Source organism: Equus przewalskii, chromosome 15 (assembly GCF_037783145.1).
Source record: "Equus przewalskii isolate Varuska chromosome 15, EquPr2, whole genome shotgun sequence".
NCBI lineage: Eukaryota > Metazoa > Chordata > Mammalia > Perissodactyla > Equidae > Equus > Equus przewalskii.
The window spans coordinates 28202967-28230361 of NC_091845.1; the positions used below are offsets into that span (position 1 = coordinate 28202967).

Here is a 27395-nt window from a genome sequence, read left to right on the forward strand (position 1 = left end):
ACCTCTACCTGATATATATTTGCATATGTGTATATACATATACATATATATATACATATATATATGTATATATCTGATGTATTTGCTTACTTGTTGTCTTTCTCTCCCACTAGAATATAAATTTCATGAGGCAGGAACCTTGTCTGTCTTGCTGACTGCTCTCTCCTTAATACCTAGAGCAACACCTGGTCCTATTCTGCAGAACAGAATTTGAAATAAGTAAATAAATAAGATCTAGGTAGCCTCTGTGGTACTGAGTGGAGAAGAGAGAACTCAAGTGTAGAAAGGGCTGCAGAGGCAAAGTTAGGAAGATGCTCCAAGTTGTGACTCAGGTGTTTCAGTGCTGTACGTTTGATTTATTTGCCCATCGTAGCCCATGACCCCAATAGCTTTTTTTCAGTTTTTTAAATTTGACTTTCCAGATTGTATGATAAAATTAAAAAATGGTATGTTAAACATGCTTTGCAGAACTACATTCACACAAATAACTTACAACATTCACGGTGTGGTTTTGCGTGTGGACTACCATCATAATATAAAATCTGCTGGAAAGTTATCCTTTCTGAATCTACACTGTAATGTTAGCATTTATAGGTCACAATAAAATCCTGAGGATGTTTCATAATAATACTGTGAGTTGCTGTCATATAACTTAGGAGTCAGAGAAATAAGATTAAATAATTAGTTATGTAGTATTTTCTTTGTTTTGTATATCCTTGGTGTTTATGAGTTCTTAGTAGAGAACTAATTCACGGTAGACACGATATAGAAAATATGTTAAATTATAAAGTCAGCATTGTTGAAATCAAGATTTTCTTGAGTAGTTTTTGTTATAATTTTGTTTTTTCCTTAAACTTTTTATCTGTTTATCAAGTTTTCTGAAAAAGATGATTTAGGAGTACGACAATGGAGCATTCATTTATTTCACATATGCAAAATAATATTTATTTCCCAAAGCTATATAATTTTATGGTTCAAATGAATTTCTGACAGCTGTGAATGCTTTCAAATTCCTCTTAACATCACCATTTTGTTTTCATTGATAGTTTGAATATAGTCTGTTGAGAGTACTTATGTGACTTGGTGGGAAGCTCTGTGGAAAAAAGTTTATTTTATATAAATTTGTTTCTTTGCCAACTTTGATATACATAAATATATCCATATAAAATTTCCGCCTTGACTAAGAGTAGACCATCTTTACACATAGCTTGTGTAGAAAAAGAAATATAAAAGTAGTAAACTCCTCTTCCTATCCGAGACATGATAAAAACTTTAACCCAGTTAATGCTGTGAATAAACCTAAGAAGTTTGTGCTTTACAACTGAAACGCACTGGAACCTTGTACTCATGTTTGCTAGGGAGGCACTGTGATGAAATGGCAATGAATTAGAACACATGGATTCTAGCTCTGAATTTCCTACTTAAGAGCTCAGTTTCATCATTGGCAAGAAAGGGAAAATATTACCTTCTTTCTCTACTTCACAGGATACTTGTGAGGGCCAAATGAAATGATGCATATGAAAGTGTTTCAGAATTGATAGACACTGTGAAATGCAAGATTTTCATTTTTGAGCAGCATTTTGAGCAGCATGAGTATCACACAGTCTTGTTATGTGTGGTAAAAACCTTATTATAGGGCTGACCCAGTGGCATAGTGGTTAAGTTTGTGCACCCTGCTTTGCAGCCTGGGGTTTGCAGTTTTGGATCCTGGGTGCAGACCTACACACCACTCATCAAGCCATGCTGTGGCAGCGTCCCCCATACACAATAGAGAAAGATTGACCTAGATGTTAGCTCAGGGCCAATCTTCCTCACAAACCGCCCCCCCCCCCCAAAATCTTATTATAAATTGTTTAACTTAGAACATGGTTCTGTCTCATGGACTCAGTTTCCTTGATAGCAAGACTCTGGTGTATTTTAGTTCTGGTTTGTTCTATGAATGTCCAGTTTATATCATTCCAAAGATCATATTTTCTCTCATCTCTGAAATAACATGAGCTGAAAAGACTGATAAATTCTATGCTTATTTAGCATGTGAATAAAGATATATACATTTATTTAACATGCAAATAAAGGTAAATTTTTGACAATAAGTCTTATAATAGTATCCTTAGCTTTACATTTTTTATTAGGCTTTGTGAACTCATTTTCCCATGCTTTTTAGACTCAAAAGAACTGAGTATTCATTTTTCATTTTGAAACTTACAAAAATTAAGTATTAAAAGTCAATGATAAGTAAATAATCTAAAGTTAGTTAAAAAATGTTTTTAGGGGCTGGCCCAGTGGCGTAGTGGTTAAGTTCACGCGCTCCACTTGGGCAGCCCAGGGTTTGTGGGTTCAGATCCTGGGCATGGACCTACACACTGCTCATCAAGCCATGCTGTGGCAGCATCCCACATACAAAATAGTGGAAGATTGTCAAAATAGTGGAAGATGTTAGCTCAGCGACAGTCCTCCTCAATCAAAAAGAGGAAGGTTGGCAACAGATCTTAGTTCAGGGCCAATCTTCCTGACACACACACGCAAAATCTCTTTTGTCCCTTTGCTCCATAGCTCATGTGGCTTATACATAGTTTACATGATGCAAATTCAACAGTGTACTTTGATTTCTTTGGACTCTGCCAAAGTGTTTTTTTGGAAGATACACTGGTTATTCTCTAATAACAGATTTAATCTTGCCTTTTTGATTTCTATTTCTCTTGCCACATGATGTGGACGTGAGTCTGAGTGTAGTTGTCTATGGTCTATTGGGCTCTTTCACAAAGCAATATAATCTTATCTTAATGGCAAAAGATAAGTATGGTAATATGATAGCATTCCCTCTGCTAGTTTTAGCTCAGTTTTTACTCAGTAATTTTACATAGGGATTGTCCTAGTCTCCTAAGCTTTTCCCTAAACAAATACATTAACAACCACTAATTTGGCTGTCATTCAGTCATATCTGTGGAACATCACCAGGAAAACATACCTTCACTAAGTGTTGACTTCCATTTTGAAAACAAAAATAGCTTGTAAGGGGCTGGCCTGGTGGTGTAGTAGTTAAGTTCACACACTCCGCTTTGGCAGCCCAGGGTTCGCCAGTTTGAATCCTGGGCACGGACCTAGCACCACTTGTCAAGCCATGCTGAGGTGGAGTCCCACATAGAACTAGAAGCACCTACGACTAGCGTATACAGCAACATGCTAGGGTTTTGGGGAGAAAAAAAAAAGGAAGATTGGCAACAGCTGTTAGCTCAGGGCCAATCTTCCTCACCCCCTCACCAAAAAAAAAAAAAGAAGCAGAAAAGCATGCCTTTAAAAAAAATAGCTTGTAAGAGTATGGCTCTAAATAGAAAATATGTTTTACCCATTTTCATAGATCATTTTGGAAGATAACCTATTTACTGGATATAGAATTCTGGGTCAACAGGTTTTTTCTTTCAACACTTTAGGTATGTCACTCTATCTTCTTTTTTAACTTTGGTTTTCAGCAGTTAGAATATTATATGCCTAGGTGTGACTTTTTGTGTGTGTATGTGAGGAAGATTGGCCCTGAGCTAACATCTTTTGCCAATCTTCCTCTTTTTGCTTGAGGAAGATTGTCACTGAGTTAACATCTGTGCCAATCTTCCTCTATTTTTTGTGGGATGCTGCCACAGTGTGGCTTGACGAGCTGTGCTAGGTCCACACCTGGGACCCAAACCTGTGAACCCTGGGCCACTGAAGTAGAGCATGCAAACTTAACCACCCCTCGCTGGTTTTTTTTTTTCTATTATTCATCTTGCTTGGTGTTTTCTAAGCCATTTAGATCTGTGGTTTGGCATCACTGATATTGGAAAATCTAGGCCATTGTTTCCTCAAATATTTTTTCTGCCTCCATCTTTTAATTCCTTCTGGAATTCCAATTATATATGTGTTAAATTGTTTGATATTGCCCACAGCACTTGGATTCTCTGTAGTGTTTTTTTTTCTTTCTTTTTTTAATTGCGGTAACATTGGATTATAACATTATATAGCTTTCAGATATACATCATAATATATTTCGAATTCTGTGTAGATTACATCATGTTCATCATCCAAAAACTAATTAAGGTCCATCCCCTCACATGTGAGCCTAAGCACCCCTTTTGTCCTCCCCCCTTCCCCTATGGTAACCACCAATCCAGTCTCCAATGCTATGTGTTTGTTTGTTGTTGTTTTTATCGTATACTTATGAGTGAGATCATATGGTATTTGACTTTCTCCCTCTGACTTATTTCACTCAGCATAATACCCTCAAGGTCCATCCATGTTGTCACAAATGGCCAGATTTCATCATTTCTTATGGCTGAGTAGTAGTCCATTGTGTATATATACGACATCTTCTTTATCCATTCATCCCTTCATGGGCACCTAGGTTGCTTCCAAGTCTTGGCTGTTGTGTATAATGCTGCAAGGAACATAGGGGTGCAAGTATCTTTATGCCTTTGCATTCTCAAGTTCTTTGGATAAATACCCAGCAGTGGGATAGCTGGATCATATGGTAGATTGATTCTTAATTTTCTGAGGATAATCCATACTGCTTTCCATTGTGGTTGCACCAGTTTGCACTCCCACCAGCAGTGTGCAAGGGTTCCCTTCTCTCCACATCTCCAACATTTGTTGTTTCCTGTCTTGTTAATTATAGCCGTTCTGACCAAAGTGAGGTGATACCTCATTGTAGTTTTGATTTGCATTTCCCTGATAGCTAATGATGTTGAACATCTTTTCATATGCCTGTTGGCCATCTGTGTATCTTCTTTGGAGAAATTTCTGTTCAGATCCTTTGCCCATTTTTTAATTGGATTGTTGGTTTTTTTGTTGTTGAGCTGTATGAGTTCTTTGTATATTTTGGATTTTAACCCCTTATCTGATATATGGTTTGCAAATATCTTCTCCCAATTGTTAGGTTGTCCTTTCGTTTTGTTGATGGTTTCCTTTGCTGTGCAGAAGCTTTTTAGTTTGATGTAGTCCCATTTGTTCATTTTTTCTTTTATTTTCCTCACCTGGTCAGACATGGTACTTGAAAATATGCTGCTAAGACCGATGTCAAAGAGTGTACTGCTATGTTTTCTTCTAGAAGTTTCATGGTTTCGGGTCTTCAAGTCTTTAATCCATTTTGAGTTGATTTTTGTGCATGGTGTAAGGGAATGGTCTACTTTCATCCTTTTGGATGTGGCTGTCCAGTTTTCCCAACACCATTTATTGAAGAAACTCTCCTTTCTCCATTGTATACTCTTGGCTCTCTTGTTGAATATTAGCTGTCCATAAATGTGTGGGTTTACTTCTGGGCTCGTGATTCTGTTCCATTGATCTGTGTCTGTTTTTGTGCCAGTACCATGCTGTTTTGGTTACTATGGCTTTGTAGTATATTTGAAATCAGGGAGTGTGATACCTCCAGCTTTGTTGTTTTTTCTCAGGAATCCTTTGGCTATTCGGGGTCTTTTGTTGTTCCATATAAATTTTAGGATTCTTTGTTCTATTTCTGTAAAAAATGTTGTTGGAACTTTGATAGGGATTGCGTTGAATCTATAGATTGCTTTAGGAAGTATGGACATTTTAACAATGTTAATTCTTCCATTCCAAGAGCATGGAATATCTTTCCATTTCTCTGTGTCGTCTTTGATTTCTTTCAACAATGTTTTATAGTTTTTGGTGTACAGACCTTTCACCTCTTTAGTTAAGTTTCTTCCTAGGTATTTTATTCTTTTTGTTGCAATTGTAAATTGGATTGTATTCTTAATTTCTCTTTCTGCTACTTTGTTGTTAGTGTATAGAAACATAACTGATTTTTGTACATTGATTTTGTATCCTGTGACTTGACTGTATTCCTTTATTGTTTCTAAAAGTTTTTTAGTGGAATCTTTAGGGTTTTCTAGATATAAAATCATGTCATCTGCAAAGAGTGACAGTTTCACTTCTTCTTTTCCAATGTGGATCCCTTTTATTTCCTTTTCTTGCCTGATTGCTCTGGCTGGGACTTTCAATACTATGTTAAATAAAAGTGGTGACAGTGGGCATCCTTGTCTGGTTCCTGTTCTTAGAGGGATAGCTTTCAGTTTTTCTCCATTGAGAATGATATTTGCTGTGGGTTTGTCATATATGGCCATTATTATGTTGAGGTATTTTCCTTCTATACCCATTTTATTTAGAGTTTTTATCATAAACGGATGTGGTATCTTAATGTTTTCTCTGTATCTATTGAGATGATCATGTGATTTTTATTCTTCATTTTGTTAATGTGGTATATCACATTGATAGATTTTCAGATGTTGAACCATCCCTGCATCCCTGGAATGAAACCACTTGATCATGATGTATGATCTTTTTAACGTATTGTTGTGTTCAATTTGCTAGTATTTTGTTGAGGATTTTTGCATTGATGTTCATCAGTGATATTGGCCTGTAATTTTCTTTTTTGTTGTTGTCCTTGTCTGGTTTCAGTATCAGGATAATGTTGACTTTGTAGAAGGAGTTAGGAAGCCTCCCCTCCTCTTCAATTTTTTGGAAGAGTTTGAGAAGGATAGGTATTAAGTCTTCTTTCAGTGTTTGGTAGAATTCACCAGGGAAGCCATCTGGTCCTGGACTTTTATTTTTTGGGAGGTTTTTCATTGCTGTTTCGATCTCCTTACTGGTGATTGGTCTATTCAAATTTTCTACTTCTTCTTGGTCCAGTTTTGGAAGGTTGTATGTCTCTAAGAATTTATCCATTTCTTCCAGATTATCCAATTTGTTGCCAATATGGCTTTTCATAGTATTCTCTTATTATCTTTTGTATTTCTGAGGTGTCCATTGTAATCTATCCTCTTTCATTTCTGATTTTATTTATTTGAGTCTTCTCTCTTTTTCCCTTGGTGAGTCTAGCTAAGGGTTTGTCAGTTTTGTTTATCTTTCAAAGAACCAGCTCTTGGTTTCATTAATTTTTTCTATTGTTTTTTTAGTCTCTATTTCATTTATTTCTGCTCTGATTTTTTTTTTTTTTTTAAAGATTTTTTATTTTTTCCTTTTTCTCCCCAAAGCCCCCTGGTACATAGTTGTATATTCTTCGTTGTGGGTCCTTCTAGTTGTGGCATGTGGGACGCTGCCTCATCGTGGTTTGATGAGCAGTGCCATGTCCGCGCCCAGGATTCGAACCAACGAAACACTGGGCCGCCTGCAGCGGAGCGCGCGAACTTAACCACTCGGCCACGGGGCCAGCCCCTCTGCTCTGATTTTTATTATTTCCTTCCTTCTGTTGATTTTGGGCTTTGTTTGTTGTTCTTTTTCCAGTACCTTTAGATGTGCTTTTAGATTGTCTATTTGGGATTTTTCTTCTTTGTTGAGGTAGGCCTGAATTACTATAAACTTCCCTCTTAGAACTGCTTTGGCTGTATCCCACAGATTTTGGCATGTTGTATTTTCATTTTCGTTTGTCTCTAGGAATTTTTTGATTTCTCCTTTGATTTCTTCATTGACCCAATCGCTGTTCAGTAGCATTTTGTTTTATCTCCACATTTTTCTTTTTTGAGGAACATTAGCCCCGAGCTAACTACTGCCAGTCCTCCTCTTTTTGCTGAGGAAGCATGGCCCTGAGCTAACATCTGTGCCCATCTTCCTCTACTTTATATGAGGGACGCCTCCCACAGCATGGCATGCCAAGCGGTGCCATGCCCGCACCCGGGATCCGAACCGGTGAACCCCGGGCCACCAAGAAGCAAAACGTGCACTTAACCACTGCGCCACCAGGCCAGCCCCACATTTTTGTGGCTTTTCTGGTCTTCTTCCTGTAGTTGATTTCTAGTTTCATACCTTGTGGTCAGAAAAGACACGTGGTATTATTTCGATCTTCTTAAATTTATTGAGACTTGTTTTGTGGCCTAATATATGATCAATCCTGGAGAATGTTCCATGTGCATTTGAAAAGAATGTGTATTCTTTGGTTTTTGGATGGAATGTTCTGTATATATCTACTAAGTCCATCTGGTCTAATGTGTCCTTTAAGGCCAGTGTTTCCTTATTGATCTTCTGTTTGGATGATCTATCTATTGGTGTAAGTGGAGTGTTCAAGTCCCCTACTATTATCGTGTTAACTGTCTATTTCTCCTTTTATGTCTGTTAATAATTGCTGTATATATGTAAGTGCTCCTATGTTGTGTGCATAGATATTTACAAGTGTTATATATTCTTGTTGGATTCTTCCCTTTATCATTATGTGGTGCTCATCTTTGTCTCTTGTTACAGTTGTTGTTTTAAAGTCTGTCTTGTCTGATATAAGTATTGCTACCCCTGCTTTCTTTTCTTTGCCATTTACATGGAATATCTTTTTCTATCCTTTCACTTTCAGTTTGTGGGTGTCTTTAGGTCTGAAGTGTGTCTCTTGTATGCAGCATATACATGGGTCTTGTTTTTTTATCCAGTTGGCCACCCTATGGCATTGGATTGGAGCATTTAGTCCATTGATGTTTAAAGTAGCTATTAATAAATATGTATTTATTTCCATTTCGTTACTTTTTTTTTCTGGGTGTTTTAGTAGTTCTTCTCTGTTCCTTTCTTTTTCTCTTGCTGTCTTCCCTTCTGGTTTGATGGCTACCTTTAGTAATATGTTTGATTTCTTTTGTCTTACTTTTTTGCTTACTTATTATAGGTTTCTGATTTGTGATTACCATAAGGATCCTATTTAATATTCTATGTATACAACAGTCTATATTGAGTTGATAGACTCTTTAGCTTGATCTCTTTCTAAAAGTTCTACTTTTTCACTCCCCTCCTCCCACATTTTACGTTTTTCAAATCATATATAGTCTCTTGTTTAGTGTGTGTCTATCCATTACCCTCTTATCATTGAAAGAGGTAATTTTAGTACATTTGTCTTTTAGCCTTCATATTATCTTCACAGGTAGTTGATCTGCTACCTTTACTATATTTTTACCTTACAAGTGATTTTATTGCCTGTTTTTTTGTTGTTTTTTTGATAATTTTTTTTTAAATCTCTATTGTGGTCATTGCTTTCCCACTTACATAAGTCCCTTCAGCATTTCTTGTAGAACTGGTTTCTTGGTGATAAACTCCTTTAATTTTTGCTTGTCTGGGAAGCTCTTTATCTCTCCTTCCATTCTGAATGACAGCCTTGATGGATAGAGTATTCTTGGCTGTAGGTTTTTTCCTTTTAGCACTTTAAATACATTGTGCCGTTCTCTTCTCACCTGTAGGGTCTAGGTTGAGAAGTCTGCTGATAGCCTGATGGGCTTCCCTTTGTATGTCATTTGTGGCCTTTCTCTTGCTGCTTTTAGCATTCTCTCTTTATCTTTAATTTTGGACATTTTAGTTATAATATGCCTTGGTGTGGGCCTCTTTGGGCTTATCTTGTTTGGAGCTCTCTGTGCTTCTTGAACTGGGATGTCTGTTTCCTTCCTCAGATTAGGAAAATTTTCATCTAGTATTTCCTCGAATAAATTTTCTGCCCCTTTGTCTCTCTCTTCTCCTTCTGGGACATCTATAATCTGAATGTTAGCATGCTTGATATTGTCCCAGAGTTCCCTTAGACTGTTCTCATTCTGTCTAATTCTTTTTTATTTTTCTGTTCTGCTTGGGTGATTTCCTCTAGTCTTTCATCTAGCTCGCTGATCCGTTCTTCTGCATCCTCTACTCTGCTATTGAGTCCCTCTAGTGAAGTTTTCATTTCCAGTATTGTATTCTTCATTTCTGATTGTTCTTTTTTTTTTATATCTTCCAGTTCTTTGCTGATGAGCTCACTGTGTTCATCCATTCTTCTCCCAATATCTGTGAGTATCCTCATATTGTGTTTGAACTCTTTGTTGAATAGGTTGCTTGTTTCTGTTTCATTTAGTCCTTTTTTGAGGTTTTGTCCTGTTCCCTTGCTTGGAAAGTATTCCTTTGTCTCCTCATTATGCCTCTTTCTCTGTTATCATTTCTATGTGTTAGGTGAGTTGGCTATGTCTCCTGATCTTGGAGAAGTGGCCTTATGTATGAGATGCCTTATGAGGCCCAGCAGTGTGCTTCCCACTTGTCACCAGTCCAGAAGATCCAGGAGTGACCCCTTTGTGGGCTACTTGTGTCCTTCTGCTGTGGCAGGGTTGATCCCACTGCAGGTACCCAGGGAGTCTAGTCTTTCCTTCCCTGGCCAGCTGTTTGTAAATCCGTTTTGGGGAACCTCAGCACCATTGGCTACACAGTCTATCAGCACGCTCTTATTGCAGTTTTCCTCTTAATTGGGTTGATACCCAGTGTAGCTGGTTGCTAGGCTCAGGGGCTTACAGTTGCTATAGGCCTCAGGCCTACAAGGCTGTTGTCAGTTCTGTTAGGAATGCAGCTGAGTGGGGCTGGCCCTAGGCACAGGAGCACTCAATTGATTCAGGCTTTGGAAGGTGGGCCTGATCCTTTTTGTGCCTATTTGTGAAGCACAGGTCTTCTGCCGCTGAAAAGCCTCACCCCTCATAGGACCACACACACCATCAACACAGTCCTGGTCTGTGCACACTTCTCAACCCCCTGGAGCATACCCCGACGCCACACTGCAGATGCCCCCACCTCTCCACCACTGCCCCCTACAGTTCACCTGGTCCTCACACAGGCCCTGCCCCACAGAGGTAGACACCCTTGCCTGCCTGTAGGGGATCAAGGCACCCAGTCAGTGCAGGCTGAAAAGTAGCCTGAGGGCTTGCTGTTAGGTGGGGCCAGTCCCTAGGGCGGATTGCCTGCCCTGGCTTAACTGGATTAAATCTGTGCTCTAGTGGGCGTGGCAGACCCCTGGGCTAACAGGCCAAAGGATGAACTTCAATGGCGTTGACAGGGGTCTGTGTCAGCATGCCTGGACCAGGTCAGAACAATGGCCCCCACCAAAGTCTCAGTCTCCGGAGAGGTCTCTCCTCTCACCAAGATGCCCCCAGAGCCCACCAGGTGAGTCTCGTTTCACCAAAGGATTGTCAGCCTTCTCTCTGGTGATTTTACGTTGCTGCAATGAGTGAGTTTGTTCGTGGGCTCTTTAAGACCCGAGTCTTTTCGGCTTTCGGCTGATAGCTTCTCTGGGGGTATCCTTGCTGCAGTTAATAGCCAGCAAAGCCAGACGGTAAGACCCCCGTCCCACTTGGGCTGAGTCTGAAGGATGCTTATAGCAGTGTCAGCCCCCACTCTGGACCTCACTCCTCCAGGGAGGGCTGCGTACCTTAGGGTGGCTCCTGGCTGGCCAGCTGAGAAGCTCCGCTTCTCTCAAAGGTGGCTGTTTTCCTCCCCACCAGGAATTTCTGCCTCTTCTGCCTTAGTCAGGACTGACCCTTGTTGTGGGGGTTCTTTTTATCCACTTTTCAGTTTTCAACCAGGGGTAATTTTTCCAAAAATAGTTGTAACCTGGTTGTGTTCATGGGAGGAGATGAGTTCAGAGTCTCCTTATGATGCCATCTTGACGAGATCTCTATGTAGTGTTTTTATTTGCTCTTTTTCTCTTTGCATTTTATTTTAGGTCACATCTATTAGGCTATCTTCAAGTTCGCTGATTCTAATAAGTATATTACATTGTGGTTGTATTTTGCATTTACTTATTGGCTAATAATATCAAACATATTTTTATGTGTTCACTTGCCATCTTTGTATCTTCTTTGATGAAGTATCTGTTCACCTATTTTGCTTATATTTAACATTGGATTGTTTCTTATTATTAAGTGGCAGGAAATAAAGAGAAATCAAGATAACTAGATTTTTAGCTTGACTATCTGAGTAGATGCTACTGCTATTTACTTAGATAGCAGAATACTGGAGAAGGTGAGGGGAAAAATCAGCATTGTGCTTTTGTCATGTTAAGTTTAGGATCCTTATTAAATGTACAAATGGAGATGTTAAATATCAGTTGGATATTAATCTGGAGTTCAGGGTATGGGTTGGGACTAGAGACGTACATTGGTAGTTACTGGCATATAACAAATACAGTTATGCACTGCTTAATGATGGGGATATGTTGAGAAATGTGTCATTAGGCGATTTCGTCGTTGTGTGAACATCCTAGAGTGTACTTATACAAACCTAGACGGTATAGCCTGCTACACACCTGGGCTATATGGTACTAATCTTATGGGACCACTGTCGTATGTGCAGTCCTTCATTGACGAAACATTGTTATGCGGTACATGACTGTATTTAATTCCATGGGACTGGGTGGAAATACCTGGGGACAGAGGCTATAAATGGAGAAAAAGGGGTCTACTTTAACAGAAGCCTGGTGCATAAACAACATTTAGAGGTTGAAGATGTGAAGTGAATCCAACAACGGAGACTTGAGAAATAGCAGATATTGAGGTAGGAGAAAAATCCTACTTTCAAACCCTGAGTAATTTTACTCTCCAGAAGTAATTAAGAGAACCACATTTCTCAGACCCCAGATCATTCTCAGAACTTTCTTTACCAATGAGGTAAGAGAAACATCACAAGAGAGTCACAGAAACAAAGAGATGTTTCAACTTCTAAACTTTATTTGTGTTTTTGCTAAGTAGCTAGGCCTGACCATTTTATCAATCATCCCTCATTACTATCTCCCTCTGTGATTTATTTTCCTTTTTTGCCCTTTTACCTAATGTAATATTAACTATTATTTATGTATTTGTTGTCTAACATAAGTTCCATGAAGTCAAGGACTTTATTTTGTTAAGTAGTTTATTTGTCTGTAGCACTTAGAACACCTCCTGGTACATAGTAGTTGCTGTGTAAATATTTATTGAGTTTAAATGAAGAAAGAGGCGTGGTCAATTCCTGACAAATTAGCGGAGTTGAAGGTAGAGAACAAAGTATTTGGAGAACTTGATAAGGGCTGTGGGATGATGATGATGGAACCCCAACTTACATAGGCTGGGGGACTGGAAGAAAGGATTGGATTTTGTGACTGTAGACAATTCTCTTAAGAAATTTTATAGTCAGAGGGAAACACCAAAATGAGATAGTAGTCAAAGGAGTCTTGGCATCAAGAGAAGGTTTTTCCAAGCTGGTGATAATAGAGCATATTTGTATACCAAAATGAAAGATTCAATAGAGAAAGTATCTATTTCAAGTGAGAGGAGGGCTAATTGCACAAATGAAATCCTTGAGAGGACGAGAAGGCATGGGCCACTTGCAAGTCATGGAAGATGGAAGGTTGGCCTTACCTAGGAGCAAGGGTACTTCTGTTATATCAAAGAGAAGGTAAAGATTTTGAATTACATATGCAGAGAAGTTGGTAAGATTTTAGTTGACTTTTGCCTGACTTATTAGGATAGGGCAGCCCTAAGTGCTTTATTTAAGTGTTCCTATGTAAACACCTTACCCAGTTGTCAGTGAAGGTGTCTAGTATACCATGAAGTTCTGGAGACTGTCTGTATTTCTATTGGGACTGTTTTTGCAGTAAACAAAGCCATGCCTTTCACTGCGTTTGAGTTTTATAAATAGGAAGAGAATATGATAGGGCTGCTAACAACAGGCTACAGCTACTGCCAACTGAGTGGCCATAGTCCACTTGCTCTGGTGTACACTAGAGACATGGCTTACCTATGAATCTAACTCAGAAGAATTTTAGAACTCTGAACAAAAGGGGAACTCTTGAGGGAGATGGGGGTGGGGTCAGCTGCTGCACCATTTTATGTTTTCCTCAGTACTGTTCAGAATGTGAGGGGATATTTAGTCCCAAATCCTTTTGAGAATAGCAAGGAACTCCTTTATCATTTTTTAAAAACCTTGGATAATTTTTTTTTTTATGGTGAAGAAGATTGGCCCTGAGCTAACATCTGTTGCCAGTCTTCCTTTTTTTGCTTGAGGAAGATTGCCACTGAACTGACATGTGTGCCAGTCCTCCTCTAGTTTGTATATGGGACACTGTCACAACATGGCTTGATGAGTGGTGTGTAGGTCCATGCCGGGATATGAACCTGAGAACCCCGGGCTGCCAAAGCGGAGTGCACAAACTTAACCACCATGCCACTGGGCTGGCCCAGCCTTGGATAATTTTTAGAAGCCAAGGGATGGTTTTGGAACTATACAGCCTGGCTGCTCACATGCATGCACCTACATGAGGCATTTAAGAAATACAACCAAGGAGGCAAATAGGAAATGCTTTGTCTAGTAGAGAATATTTGTTTATTGGTATGGTGAAAACTTATATATAAAAAATCCTGTTGGGATATTCTGATGCAAAGCCCAGTTCATATATTCTTAAGCAATGTGAGAATTTTGCCCTAACAAAAGACATCTTAATAAATGACAAATATTAATAAGTTCGGTTTAAGTTCACATGATTATTGTACATCTTTCCATAAAAAATGATCTTTTTCATACCTAGTATCCTATTATAGCCCATCCCATATTATTTTTTTAAATGATCAATTTTGAAACATTTACAGGATTCATGAGTCATGAAAATGTTAAATATTGGAATATATATTTTAATTTATTGTTAAAACACCAAGAGCTCTAAGATAATAACCATAATTTATTTATTTGAATTATTTCTTCCTGCAACATCAATAAAGCTTTAGCAGAAGAAACAGATGATCTTATTTATATAGTTGTATACTCTGAAATAATGTCCTTTATAGAATTTAAGAATCTGTTACAGACACAGGAAATGTCTCTAATTTGTGGCCACTTCTTTACAGTACCATAGTGAGTAGCTAAAAAGGCCAGGTAGGTCTAGGGTGAGGGAAGATGATGGTTGATAACGACAGGTATATATTGAAAGGAGTGAGAGATAGAGAAGATAAAAATCAGCTGAGGAAAAGGGAATTATCACTGTTTATATTAGTTTATAGTGTTTGGGAGTTGAGAGGGCACTATAGCTAGTGATAGAAGCAAGATTCATCTTTTTCATAGTACTATGCAATGTTAGGCACTTGTTTGACATTCACCAATACTATGAAGTCTTATGTTTCACTTTCCTGAAATTATGGCAACTTTTTCTTTTAAATGAACTTTCTTGGAATACACTGAAATTTAAACCATTAGAGAGAAATATTCAAGCTTTGGGACATTGTAAATATTTGTCCATTCCCTGCTTCTGCCACTCTTGTTTCTGGACAGTAGGATATATGGGTTGCTATCACTGTCCACCTTTATCCCCGTCCACCATCCTTGGATCTAATTTGACATAGTGAGCTTCCTCATCAGTGAAAGAAATTTCTCAGTATTACTATTTAGTTGGGCAAGCTAATGTAGTTAACTTTTTGTTTCATGATTGGCAAAAGGTCTACTTAAGCAATTTAAAAAAATTAAGCAAGATTATAGGATACTTATAATAGCTAATATTAATTGACTATCCCAAGAACTTTGTATGCATCATCTCATTCACTCCTCACAGCAGTCCTAGGAGGTAAACATTCGTTTCTCAAAATTTACAGATGAGGACAGTGGCGCTTAGAGAAGTGAGGTAACTTGCCCCAAATCACCCAATAAGTTACTGGGCAATTTTGCCCAGTGAAGTGACAGAATTGACTGGAAACCTTGGCTGTTTGACTCCATAGTTGTCATTCTTTAACATTTTTTCTCTTATGGGAAAATGCTTTCTAAGTTTCAGTAACAAATTTAATATAGAATAAACAGAATTTTGTGAGCACAGTCTGTACTCTAGGGAATGTCAGTGGTTACAGGTTTTACTTGTTTGCTCACGCTGGTGCACAATTGTCTTAACTCTTTCCTAAATCACCTCTACTACAGTGCCAAGTAAATATTTTTTTAATAAACTGAAGAACTAATTTTTAATATTAAATTATAATCTTTGCCTCTTCTGACTTGAAATGCTTCTGCCAACAACTTTACATTCTGTACAGAATAAAACTAACATGTGACCTGTGGTAGTCATTTAGCAAATCCTTATGAAAGGACTTTTAACACAATGATAAAGATATCTACAATTTAGAATGTTCTCCTAAGCTTTGCAAGGTCCATTGGCTATTGCCACAAAGCCTGACTTTACACTTTGCCGAAGAGTGTGGGGAAGGGAAGATAATTAGTTTATAGGCCAGTAACTATAAAAGTTGAATGATTTCAAATTACCACAAATCAGATAAAGTTAATTTCCTCCTTTTCAATTTTTGAGCAACATAATATAAAATTGTTAGATTCAGATAAACTGCTGGTCTAATTATTTTCCCAGCCAAACTTCGTAATCACAAAAACCAATTTTATCTTATCAGTTCTCAACTTCAAGTTCCTATCTTCTAGTGCCTTTATGCTGTTCCACCAACACAGGCAGAAGTATAAAGCCAATATCTTTAATCCTGTCTCTGAATCCAGGCACGGTTAGCAGTGACTTGTTTCTAAATCTTAAAGTTCTTAACAATCTAAATTAATTGTAAGAAAATGGAGTTTTGGAAAATAGAGATTTTGTACTTTTGTTTCTTTGCCCCCCTTCTTGGCAGCAGAAATGAAGCTCCCTTGTCTAGAGTTATATCCTGGACAGTAAAAGCCATGGAGTAGAGAATTGATTTGTTAATTATTTTGAACGGTCGTAACTGCTGCTTCATGGAACCATCTTGGGTGAACTTAGAAGTAATTATGAATGTGGGACCCCCTTTGCCCCATGCTGGCTTCCTAGGATTTTAACGATGGAAGACTGGTATAAATACTTCTGCTGCTCTTGGTTGTTGGTTTACCAGCCTGAGATGGAAAATTGTCTCAAAATTCTTATGCAAGTGTTCATAGGATCCAGGGAGGTTATTTAAATGATTGACGATGGGCAGACATAAGGTGATGGGAAAGTTGTAGACTGGTGAACTGGAGAGTATATGTCACCTACAAGGGGCAATGGCTGCTCCTCCCCAGCTTGTTCTTGCCATGTGAGAATGTGAGGCTGGTGTAACACTGCCCACATATTTGAAAGGAGCTTGAGGGGGCCGGCCCACTGGTACGGCAGTTAAGTGTGCACGTTCCGCTTTGGCGGCCCGGGGTTTGCCAATTCGGCTCCCAGATGCGGACATGGCACCACTTGGCACGCCACACTGTGGTAGGCATCCCACACATAGAGTAAAGGAAGATAGGCATGGATGTTAGCTCAGGGCCAGTCTTCTTCAGCAAAAAGAGGAGGATTGGCAGCAGTTAGCTCAGGGCTAATCTTCTTCTTCAAAAAAGGAGCTTGAGATCTGAATCTTAATGTAAAAGTTTTCACTTTTAAGATTTTGGTAACTAACACAAATTTTTTAAATTGTGGGCCAACTAAAATATATCTGTGGACTGATACAATCTGCAGGCCGTAAATCTGTGACATCTGATGTACTCCACTATACAGAGTATTGAGTCCCCATGGGTGTAATTTGAAGACTATGGTTATATCATCAGAGAGATTCATTCTTTTGTGCTGGAATTGGTCTGTCTTCCAGATACCACTGGAAAAGATTAGTATATTATTTCTTAAATTCCCTGTTAGGGAAAATGAAATATCAGCTCTTTCTCTCTATGAAAAGACAAAATTGAGGCCCTGTTAGTAAGAGTTGAGCTCCTGATATGAGGTCACTAAAAGTTCAGAGAGAATGGTGGACCAAAGCTGCCAAGTTTGGGACCTGTGTACCCATTTGGAAATGTCAAAATTTCTTTTAGGGGCCGACCCTGTTGCCTAGTGGTTAAACTTGGTGCGCTCTGCTTCGGCAGGCCTGGGTTTGTGGGTTCGGATCCTAGGTGTGGACCTACACCACTCATCAGCCATGCTGTGACAGCAACCCACATATAAAATAGAGGGCAATTGGCACAGATGTTAGCTGAGGGCTAATCTTCCTCAAGCAAAAACAGAGGAAGATTGGCAACAGATGAGATGTTAGCTCAGGGCTAATCTTCCTCAGCAAAAAAAAAAGAAGAAGAAGAAGAAGAAGAAGTAGTTTCTTCTAAGTAGAAACAATTGTGGTGATTGTATGTATATTTCATAGATTCTCCAAAAGTCTTGCCAGGATATATCCTTCATCCTACACAGTAAATATTAAGGGGGAGAAGTTGCTACAAATCTAGTTAATATACTGCATAAAACAGTAATTCTGCTTATAATTTGGTAGCAGATTCATAAAGCAAATAAAGTTTGATTCAACATGTAGGTAAAACTTTGTCATTATTTATTCTTTAAAGGAGGAAGAATTAAGAAAAGACACTTCTTGGGGCTGGCCCCGTGGCCGAGTGGTTAAGTTCGCGCACTCCGCAGCAGGCGGCCCAGTGTTTCGTTGGTTCGAATCCTGGGCACGGACATGGCACTGCTCATCGGACCACGCTGAGGCGGCGTCCCACATGCCACAACTAGAAGAATACACAACTATGTACCGGGGGGCTTTGGGGAGAAAAAGGAAAAAATAAAAAAAAAATCTTTAAAAAAAAAAAAAAAAAAAAAGAAAAGACACTTCTTTTTCATTTTCTGCTTGTGTAAAGAGACTCCTAACATTCATTTTACTACCATGAAAACTAAGATGAAGGGTTAGTGGGGATAAATGCGATCTGTTAAGGGAGACTAATAACTTGATTTTATCGTATATAGATATTTTCATAGAAATGCTCAGCACTAAAGAATACATCAAAAACCATACTTTATTTTATGTATAGCAATACAATTTACATATTAAATAACACTATAATAGAATGATTTGATATAGTTTTAAACAGAAGAAAAAAGGGAAAAATTTCAGGTTACAAAACCCCTCCCCCCGAACAAATTAAAAAAACACCCACTTTTTCCAAATGGGTCAATGCAACGAATGTGTTCAGTGACTAATTATGTCTAATTCCTATTGCACAAATGGTCAATGGAATTAAAAAAGAAAACCCAACTTTCACAATCACTGCCTCAAAGAAATAACACGTTGGATTCTTTTGGAATGCAAAGATGGTTCTTGCTACTTCAATACACAGAAAGTTGAATTCACATATCCACCACACACAAAAAAAAAGAAAAAAAAGCTATGACGGAGTTGAAACTAGAAAAAAATTAGCTTTATATGAAAATATAAAATTCTATGATTATATACCATAGATACAAAGTTCCCAGAAGATGCTTATCCAAGCAACAAAATATTTACAGTTTTAATGATTTTAGCTATTTCAAAATGAAGTGAAAGAAACATGAATCAACATGAAGGCTGAGTGTTTTAGAAACAATGGCTGCTTGCTAGTTTCAAATGTCCTAACAAAAAAGGAGTCACTACCCCAAATGTTGGAGAGTTGCGACATTTTATAAAATCGGCCGTCTCCTTTTCTGGAGATGTTTATTTCTTAAAACTCAAGATAGTTTTCTTGAAATTAATTATCCTCTGTAGAAAATGCTTCCCTTTGCAAATATTTAACAAAAATACTAAAAACAGTTTAATAGCTAAGACAAAGTAGAGGCCAAATATCATTATTACAATTCCTTCTATTGGTAGCATGCCTTCTTCCTAGAGATAAGTAAAGCCAATATTGTATGTTAAATAGCAACTAAGGGAAAGCGCAAAGGGGTAAGTGAAATTACAGCTGTTTAAAAAAAAAGGAAAAAAGCAGGCATTTTCCCTTCATATAAAAATTCACTGGCGCCATTTGAACATAAACTTTAGAACATAGGAGTCGAAAATGCATTTTCCAGTATACTGCTATATTCTTAAACTATATTTTGATTATTATGTCTTAAATTATGATGAGTTTGGGTTTCCTTTTCTTATTTTTTTGCTTAGAATTAGTAATATGTATCTTTGGTAAATTGGTATCTATATTTTAATTTTTAAATACAGTATATATGCATTTAAGAAAAAATTCATAACAAGGCAGTTGTGCTGTGTCATTATAAAATAATTAAGGTTATTTGTTGATTTTAATATGTCACTCTGGGCTAAAAACTCCAACAGCCAGACCTGGAACACCATAACCTTTTCTGACCTTGCTGGACTCTTCAACTTGAACTAGACTCTAAAAGCTGCAAGGCATACAAAGTAGGAACACCAATTCAGTGAACCTCATTCTTCTTGAAATTCAGAAGTTAACTTTTTTATATAAAGAAGATATTGCGGCTTTGGGATGTAAGAAAGAGTTCTCCTGATGGCAATAGGGTTATCTTTTCTCTAATGTCCAGCACGGCCACTTGGTCTGATCATTGCAATTCAGTTTTGTATGATGTGTGCATTCTGTTTACCTAGAGCTAAATCCATATACCCGAAAACTTTATTTTTATAAAATAGCACACATAAATTTGCAATAGCTAGTTCCTTTCCCCCTGAGTGCAAGCGATAATAACCTTGTTATGTAGTTAAGCAATGTGCTTACATCTCAAAGAAAACACCATCTTTGAAATTCTCTGCCTCTGGAAAGATGCAAGCATATTTTTGCCAATAACAAATGAAGAATAGTGAAGATACACTCTCTGGTGGTGAGGAACTGCTGGATATACCTATCCTCAGTGAAGTGTGTTTGGACCACTTTGGCAAGATGGGCAAGCAGCAATTGCTCATAGTTCAGTGGGTCAGGATTTGTAAACTTTGGTTCAAGCCCCCTATAGACACACAGTTGCTCACAGAGAACTTCTAAATCATCCTTATAATGTTTCTATTCTATTTACTAGCTATCTCTTTTATGATGATTCTGATACCCATGTAAGAGATGGTGACAGAATTATGTTGGAGGGTATACATTTTGATGAATTGAGCCCTCTGTAAACAGCATAGAAGAGAATACTCGCTATGTGTCTTCTAACCAATGTTTACTTTCATTAAGAAAAAATTACTGAGGGACCATGAACCCCAAGTGGAACATTACTTCTGAAAGTCAAGTCCACTGTGTCAACTACTGCAAAGAGTTAGCTCATATCAATACTCTATACGACTAAAGACACCTACTTAATTGACTAAAATGATCTCGCTTTTGCCACGATCTGAAACCTTTCCCTTCCTGATTTTCCTCAGCCTTCTGGCAGTTGTAGTGTTCCTACATTCAAGATTTTTTTCTTAAGTGTTAGGTAGAGCTTTTTTTGTGTCACCTCTGATGGGAGCAGAGGGCTGTGAAGGTGTCTATATCATCTAGCACATAAAATTTAGCAAACTTTGTTCACTTGCACACCTTTTCTCAAGGCTAGCCTACATAATTCGTGAACAGCAAACTGTTGTGTTGCTGAATCTATGTGATGAAAAGATGAGGTGAACCCTGGCAAGTTATGCAGTTCATTAAAACTCTATTGACCTGGCCCGTGCATTGGAACTCCTGGACTTGGCCTGTAGCCTCTCTTTATCAGCTTTAGTCCTTCAGCACCACTCTGACAAACTTCAGAGAAGGCCACCTCAATCTCAGTGCTGATTGTCATTAATGTTTTAACGCCTGCCCAGATAGTATGATAGTAGCCAGTGTGGGCTCTTTGTTGACATTTATTGGCATAAAAAGTAACCAAAACCCTTTTCTTCCTAACAGGCCCAGTTCTGGTGATGATTTCACTTCGGACAGAAGTTGTCGCTCAAAAGCAAATACGCAATAGACAAAGCAGAGCTCAGTAAGTAGCCTATTTTTCTAACTAACTGAAATTTCTTATTAATGATTCTAATTTTCCCATTATGTACTGTAGGGTGAATATGGCTCTGGAGGCTAGACCAAATAACTTCCTTGGGCTCTGAGTAATGATTATCAGCCTCTTTTACTGAAGTGTATCTGGTTCTTGAGGCTAAACTACACAAAAGCATACAAAGCCATCTCTCTCTTTTAAAACTATTTGAAAATGTCAATATTGTCTTTTATTCAAGATTCTAATTTTCTCTCTCCAAATCAGATTTATCCATGTGTGGGAGTCTAGATGGGCCCAAGACTTTTGCTAATACAGTATTTTCAATTTAATCCTAAGTAGAAGAATGTATGTAATTATGAGATTTATCATGAAACATTTGGCAAAAAAGGAAAGAAAAGAATGTTAACTATATAGGTAGTTTTTATTAGACTGCTATACGAGTAATAGGGATATTTTAGAGGACTAGCTTCAAAATTACACACCTGCAAAAATTTTCATTATTCCACCTGCCGTGAGGTATGGCATTATAAACCAAGAAGCACTAATGGAGAGTCACTAAAGGGTTTCATAACTGAGTTGTGTAAAATATTGCCATCTCTCTATTGTAAAAGATAGCCCTGATTTTAGGGTGTAGCTATTTTCGAGAGTCAAAATGGAAATAACACACACCATCCACATAGCTACTGTGAAAACTGTAATACAGAGATATCCTTTATTTTGACACAATTGGGCATTTTTTTAAGCTATGAATATAACTTTGTAACTAATAAGTGATGTTCACATGAAGCAACTCTTAAGCCTTCTAATTTTGTAGTGGATATCTTCACCATCATAAATCGAACTGTTTCAAGGCCATGAAGTTGATAGACCTTCTTAATAGCTCCCAATAATCTGCTATTCTTTAAAAGAAAACAATGCTCATCCACTCCATTAAAATATAGAAGGCATACAGTATTGAACAGTGCCTAAAAAAAATAGGAGGACTGAGGAAAAGTATAGCATTGCCTGCTAGTAGAATGCAACTGCTTTAGCAATAATAATAATTAAAAAATCAAGATTCACTGTCATAACAAAGACCTTCACTGTACTGAACTAAAAAGTAGCATGTATGTTGTCATGGAATGTCACATCGGGGTTTGCTTTAGTATTAGATTATAGGCAGTAACACTGATCATATAGTGCAAACTAGGTAAAATTGCGTTTCACTGTGTAAAATGAACAGAGGTGCAAATGCTCAGTAGGATACCATTAAGACATAAAATGGCAAAAAATAAATATCAAAACTTTTATCAGTGTAAAAAAGTAACTGGGTTATTGTATAACCTAGAGTCTGGCAAAAAAGGCCTCAAAAAAGTTCTCAGTCTTCAGAAGTTTTACAAATTAAGTGCCCTTTCAGGATTCCAATCACACTAGAGATTCCATACTCTCGGCAGGGTCTGATTCATCTGCGATTAGAACAGCACCATTTTTGTCCACTGTCATGGGACCATTTCCATTTTCTTTAGTGCTGACCAAGCTGAGCATTGCTTTATAGACAAACTGGTATTGTTCCTGAAAAACAAGAGGAAGACAGTTTGAGCCAAAGAACAGCACTGGCATTTCACCTAAGGTGGAAATAGCAATTAAAAATGTAATGGTGAAAAACATACTAGAGACGCAGGAATATCCATTTATGCTTTCTAAGATACTTTTTAAAAAATAACTTGAATCCTTTATAATCAAGATCTACACCTTCTTCATATCCTTTTGATCTCTGTTAGCTTGGAACTAATTGTCACTATTGACAGTGCATTAAGATAACAGAATATCCATATCTTAAAACAGAGAATAGTATACTCTAGAAAGCAGAGTTCCTCAGTTTCAGCATTACTGACATTTTGGGCTAGATAATTCTTTGTTGTGGAGGGCTGTCTTGTGCATTACAGGATGTTTAGCACCATCTGTGGGCTCTACTCACTAGATGTGAGAACACCTCTTTCTATCCCCAAAAAACTCTCTAGACATTCCCAAATATCCCCTGGGAGGCAAAATCAGCCCTAGTTGAGAAGCACTGCTCTAAAGTGTGAGCCTGAGTCATAACTGGTATGTTTCACAAATAAGCAAAGTACTTACAATGTCTGTGAATACTCCAGGCCTCATAAGATTGATCATTTTTGCCACCTGAAAAACATCCACAGCGTTCTCGTTCTCCAGTTGCTGGGACAGGGTGGTAAGGGCACACAACATTCCTGCTGAAACTGCTCCATACCTTGGGAAGGAAAAAAAATGCTATTTCAGATTTACTAAGGGACTGAATATTTTGGAATGAAATTACCATCACATATTTTCATGGAAGCTAAGTAAACTGTATTGATATCTATTCTAGAACACAAAGATGAGTGAAATGCTGGACAGGGGAGAGATTTGGAGGCTAGCATAAAGGTAACATTTGTTTATGAATGTAAATCTCCCAAACTGGTTTATCAGATGCTTAGCTTGACATCTCACATGAAATGAGAGGTTCAGAATTAGACTTGGGATGGCTACGGAAGACCTGATGTTGAGGACAAGCAGGCTGGCATAACAGGAAAAAGAGTGTGAGACCCTTAACAAGAGGCCATTGGACAAGTAGAAAGTGGGGAAAGGCTCTGAAAAAATTCTTTTGAACAATCCCAAACAGCTACATTGAACTTACAAAATATGAATAGAAATGGAAATATATGGCTCAAATGCAGTCAGAGAATTTTCAAAATGAGCTTCATATTAAGAAATTATTTTTGGCACTGAAGCAGAACTTTCCAAATGACAGCACCTTCTATAAAATTCTTGGAAAAATATAGTTCTCTGTGCTTCACACACACACACGAAGATTAGAACGGTAGTAGCCTTTTTCATCAGGCCAAGTTGCCAACTTCATTTTCCCCACATAGTTTTCATATTAGTGCTGAGAAAACAGATGGATTAAATGACCTGTTCAAGGTGGGTTACTGATTGGTGGTAGAAAGGAGACTAGAATTTAGATGCCCTGTGCCCACTGTTCTGTTAAGAAACTATTAAATATGTAGTTTCTGAATTTATTCTTAGATGAAATTAAAACATTACAGATGTTTTACTTCTTTAATATAAGTAAGACCAAAGTCCCCCTAACCACCACCCCAACTTTAGAGGTAAACTATCTAGGGGTAAAATATTGTTATACATTTAGGTGCAGCCTTCCAGACTTAGGTATATCAGTACATATCAATCCAGCTCATTATTTCCTCTGCTGCAGGCACACCGGACTTACTCATTTCCCTATGGATGGACAAACGTTGTATCTTGTGCACATGAGCAGAGACACCAGGAGTAGAAGAGCTAGGTCACAGGCATGCCCATTTTTAATTTTAAAGATACTGCCATATTTCTCTCCCAAGTGGTTGCTCCCTGTTTATACTTCTCCCAGCATAAGAATACTTGTTTCTCCTCACCATTTTAAACTGTAAACACTTCTACCAATCCGATGGGTGAAAAATTCTATTTTACTGTTGTTTTAATTGCATTTCCTTGTTTACCAGAAAAGTTAAATATCTTTTTGTTTATTGACCATCATTTTATTTCCTTTTCTGAAATTGCCTGTTAATATACTTGGCCATTTTTCTATTAAGTTGGTCTCTTTTAAATTTATTTATATAGGAGTTATTTTATATTATCTATAGTATATGTTTCAACTATTGTTTCCAATCTTTAATTTCTCTTAACATTATTTATGGTCATTTTTGTTATATTGAACTATAGTCTAGATGTAATCAATTTAAATTTATTGTTCTTTTACTTTTAGCTTTTTTAGGAGTCTTGTTTGAGAATGCTTTCTTTAGCCCAGTATTTTAAAGATATTCTCCTACATTTTTCTAATTTTTTTTACATTTAATTCTTTAATTTATCTGAATCTTATTCTTGTTTTGATGTAAGGATCTGATTTTAGTTATTTTTTTCTAATAGATGACTAATTGCCCCAGCATTTTTTAATGAATAGTTTCATCTTTTCTCATTGACTTGAAGTGCCTTTTTATCATATACTAAATTCTCATATATGCAGGCCGGTTTCTGAACCCTGTATTTTGGTCATTTAATCTGTTTATTTTTTTGCATTTCTCCACATTTGTCTTAATTCTTGTAGGTTTTAAATAAGTCTTGATATCTGGGAATAAACCATGTTTCCACAATAGTCTTGGCCGTCTCTACATTTATTATTTCATATTAGTTTTTTTTAGTGCTTCAAACATATATTTTCATTTTTCACTTGCACGCTCATTTCCGAATACCTCTACCCTTCTACCCCATCCTGTTTCATATTAATTTTGAAACTGTATTGTCAAGGAACACAAAAAGTTTTGTTAGGTTGCATTGGATATATAGATGAATCTGAGGACATTAACATCTTTTTGAGTTTTTCTGTTCATAAACATGATGTCTTTTCTCCATTTATTCAGGTCTTTAATGGTTTTCAATTAGATTTTATAGTTTTCTTCATAGCCTTTGCCAATTTCATTTTAGGGTAATTCGTAGGTACTTTTAGAGTTTCTGTTACTTTTGAGAATGGCCTCTTTTTATAATATTTTCTGTTTGGTTTCAGTTGACATATAGGAAAGTTATTGATTTTTCACATGGTAAACTTGTATCCAGTCACGCAGAACTCTTTTGAGTTATAATAATTTGTGGATTCTCTAAGAAGTTGGCTCCATCTTTATCAGCCAATGTCAGTTTTGCCTCTTTTCAGCTTTTATACTTCTTACATCTGCTTTTACTGCATCGGCTAGGACCTCGATAGTTTTGCATTCTAGTACTGCAAGGATGTATCATGTTGTGTTCTTTAATGGTAAAGCTCCGAGTTTTAAAAGTTAAATAAAAATGTTTGCTATAGGCTTCTGATAAATAACATTGATTATGTTAAGGAGGATGCTTTCTACTTTTAGTTTGATAAGATTGTTTTCTTTTGGGGAAGGGGATCATGAATGAATGTTATTTTATTGTATGCTTTCCAACATCTCCTCATTTTTTTAGAAATCCCTTTAATAATGTCCTGAATGTGCTGAGAGATTTCTGGTAACGTTTAACCAGCTCTATAGTCCCAGGATAAATCTGACTTTTTCACGATGTATAATTCTTAAAATATAGCACATTGGATTTTATTTGACTGACAGTATTTCAGATTTTTTTGCATCCATATTCAAATAAATAGGATTGGCCTATACTTTTCCATTCTGATGCTAGCCTTGTTTGATTTTTAAAATTAAGGTTACATAAAATATTGTGTGTGTGTGTGTGTGTATATTATTGCTCAAATGCAGCCTGGTGAGGACTTGGTAGGCCTTAGGTTGAGAACTCATCCTTTTATAAATTCTTAATAATCACTAACGTATGTTGTGCTCTTACTATGTGCCAGGCTCTCTTATAGGTGAAGTGCCAACTTAATCCTCACAACAATCCTATGGTACCGGTACCATTATTATCCCCATTGTGAGGGTGAAGAAACACGGTGAAGTAACTGGCCAAGTTCTCATAGCTCTTGAGAGCAGAGCTTGTATTTGAGCTGATACATGTAAATGGCTCAGAACAGAGACAAACACATATCACGTGTTCAAAAAATATCATTTATTATGGTTATTATCTAGGTTTAAAAATTTATTAGTACAGAGTTATAGTTTCAAATGTTTATTTTATGCCTTTTGAAATATTTTTATTATTTTAAGCTTTTATTATAGAAAATATCAAACATACACAAAAGTACAATAGGACAGTAAGCCACACGTAGCCGTTTAATCTTTACTTCCTACCCCACATATTTTGAAGCAAATTGCAGGTATCTTATTAATATTTCAGTATAAAACTCTAAAAGGATAAGGACTTAAATGTTAATTTGTGCTTTCTCTAATTTGTTTCTTTGTCATTTTCCAAAGTTGGGTTTTTTATTAGACTTTATTGCTTAAATGTTACTATTTCTTCCCTGCTCCTA

At 37.2% G+C, this 27395-nt stretch overlaps 1 protein-coding gene and 2 long non-coding RNA genes across 8 annotated transcripts in view; 2 read left to right on the forward strand and 1 right to left on the reverse strand.

Annotated features, from left to right (window-relative positions):
- Positions 1–18905, forward strand: part of LOC139076143 (uncharacterized) — a 26578-nt gene extending 7673 nt beyond the window's left edge. Inside the window, exons 2-3 of the long non-coding RNA XR_011527436.1 lie at positions 9710–9758; positions 18052–18905. This is a non-coding gene — a long non-coding RNA (uncharacterized lncRNA). The remainder of the gene's footprint in view (positions 1–9709; positions 9759–18051) is intronic.
- Positions 18484–27395, reverse strand: part of PTPRG (protein tyrosine phosphatase receptor type G) — a 676181-nt gene continuing 667269 nt past the window's right edge. For all 6 annotated transcript variants that reach the window (XM_070576964.1, XM_070576965.1, XM_070576962.1 and 3 more), the window contains 2 exons: positions 23537–23672; positions 18484–22975 (listed from right to left, as the gene is read on the reverse strand). In XM_070576964.1, coding sequence (XP_070433065.1) covers positions 22829–22975; positions 23537–23672 — 283 coding nt within the window. In that variant the 3' untranslated portion in view covers positions 18484–22828. The remainder of the gene's footprint in view (positions 22976–23536; positions 23673–27395) is intronic.
- On the forward strand, positions 23790–25607 carry LOC139076145 (uncharacterized). The gene is made up of 2 exons (XR_011527438.1): positions 23790–23845; positions 24675–25607. It is a non-coding gene; the product is annotated as an uncharacterized lncRNA (long non-coding RNA).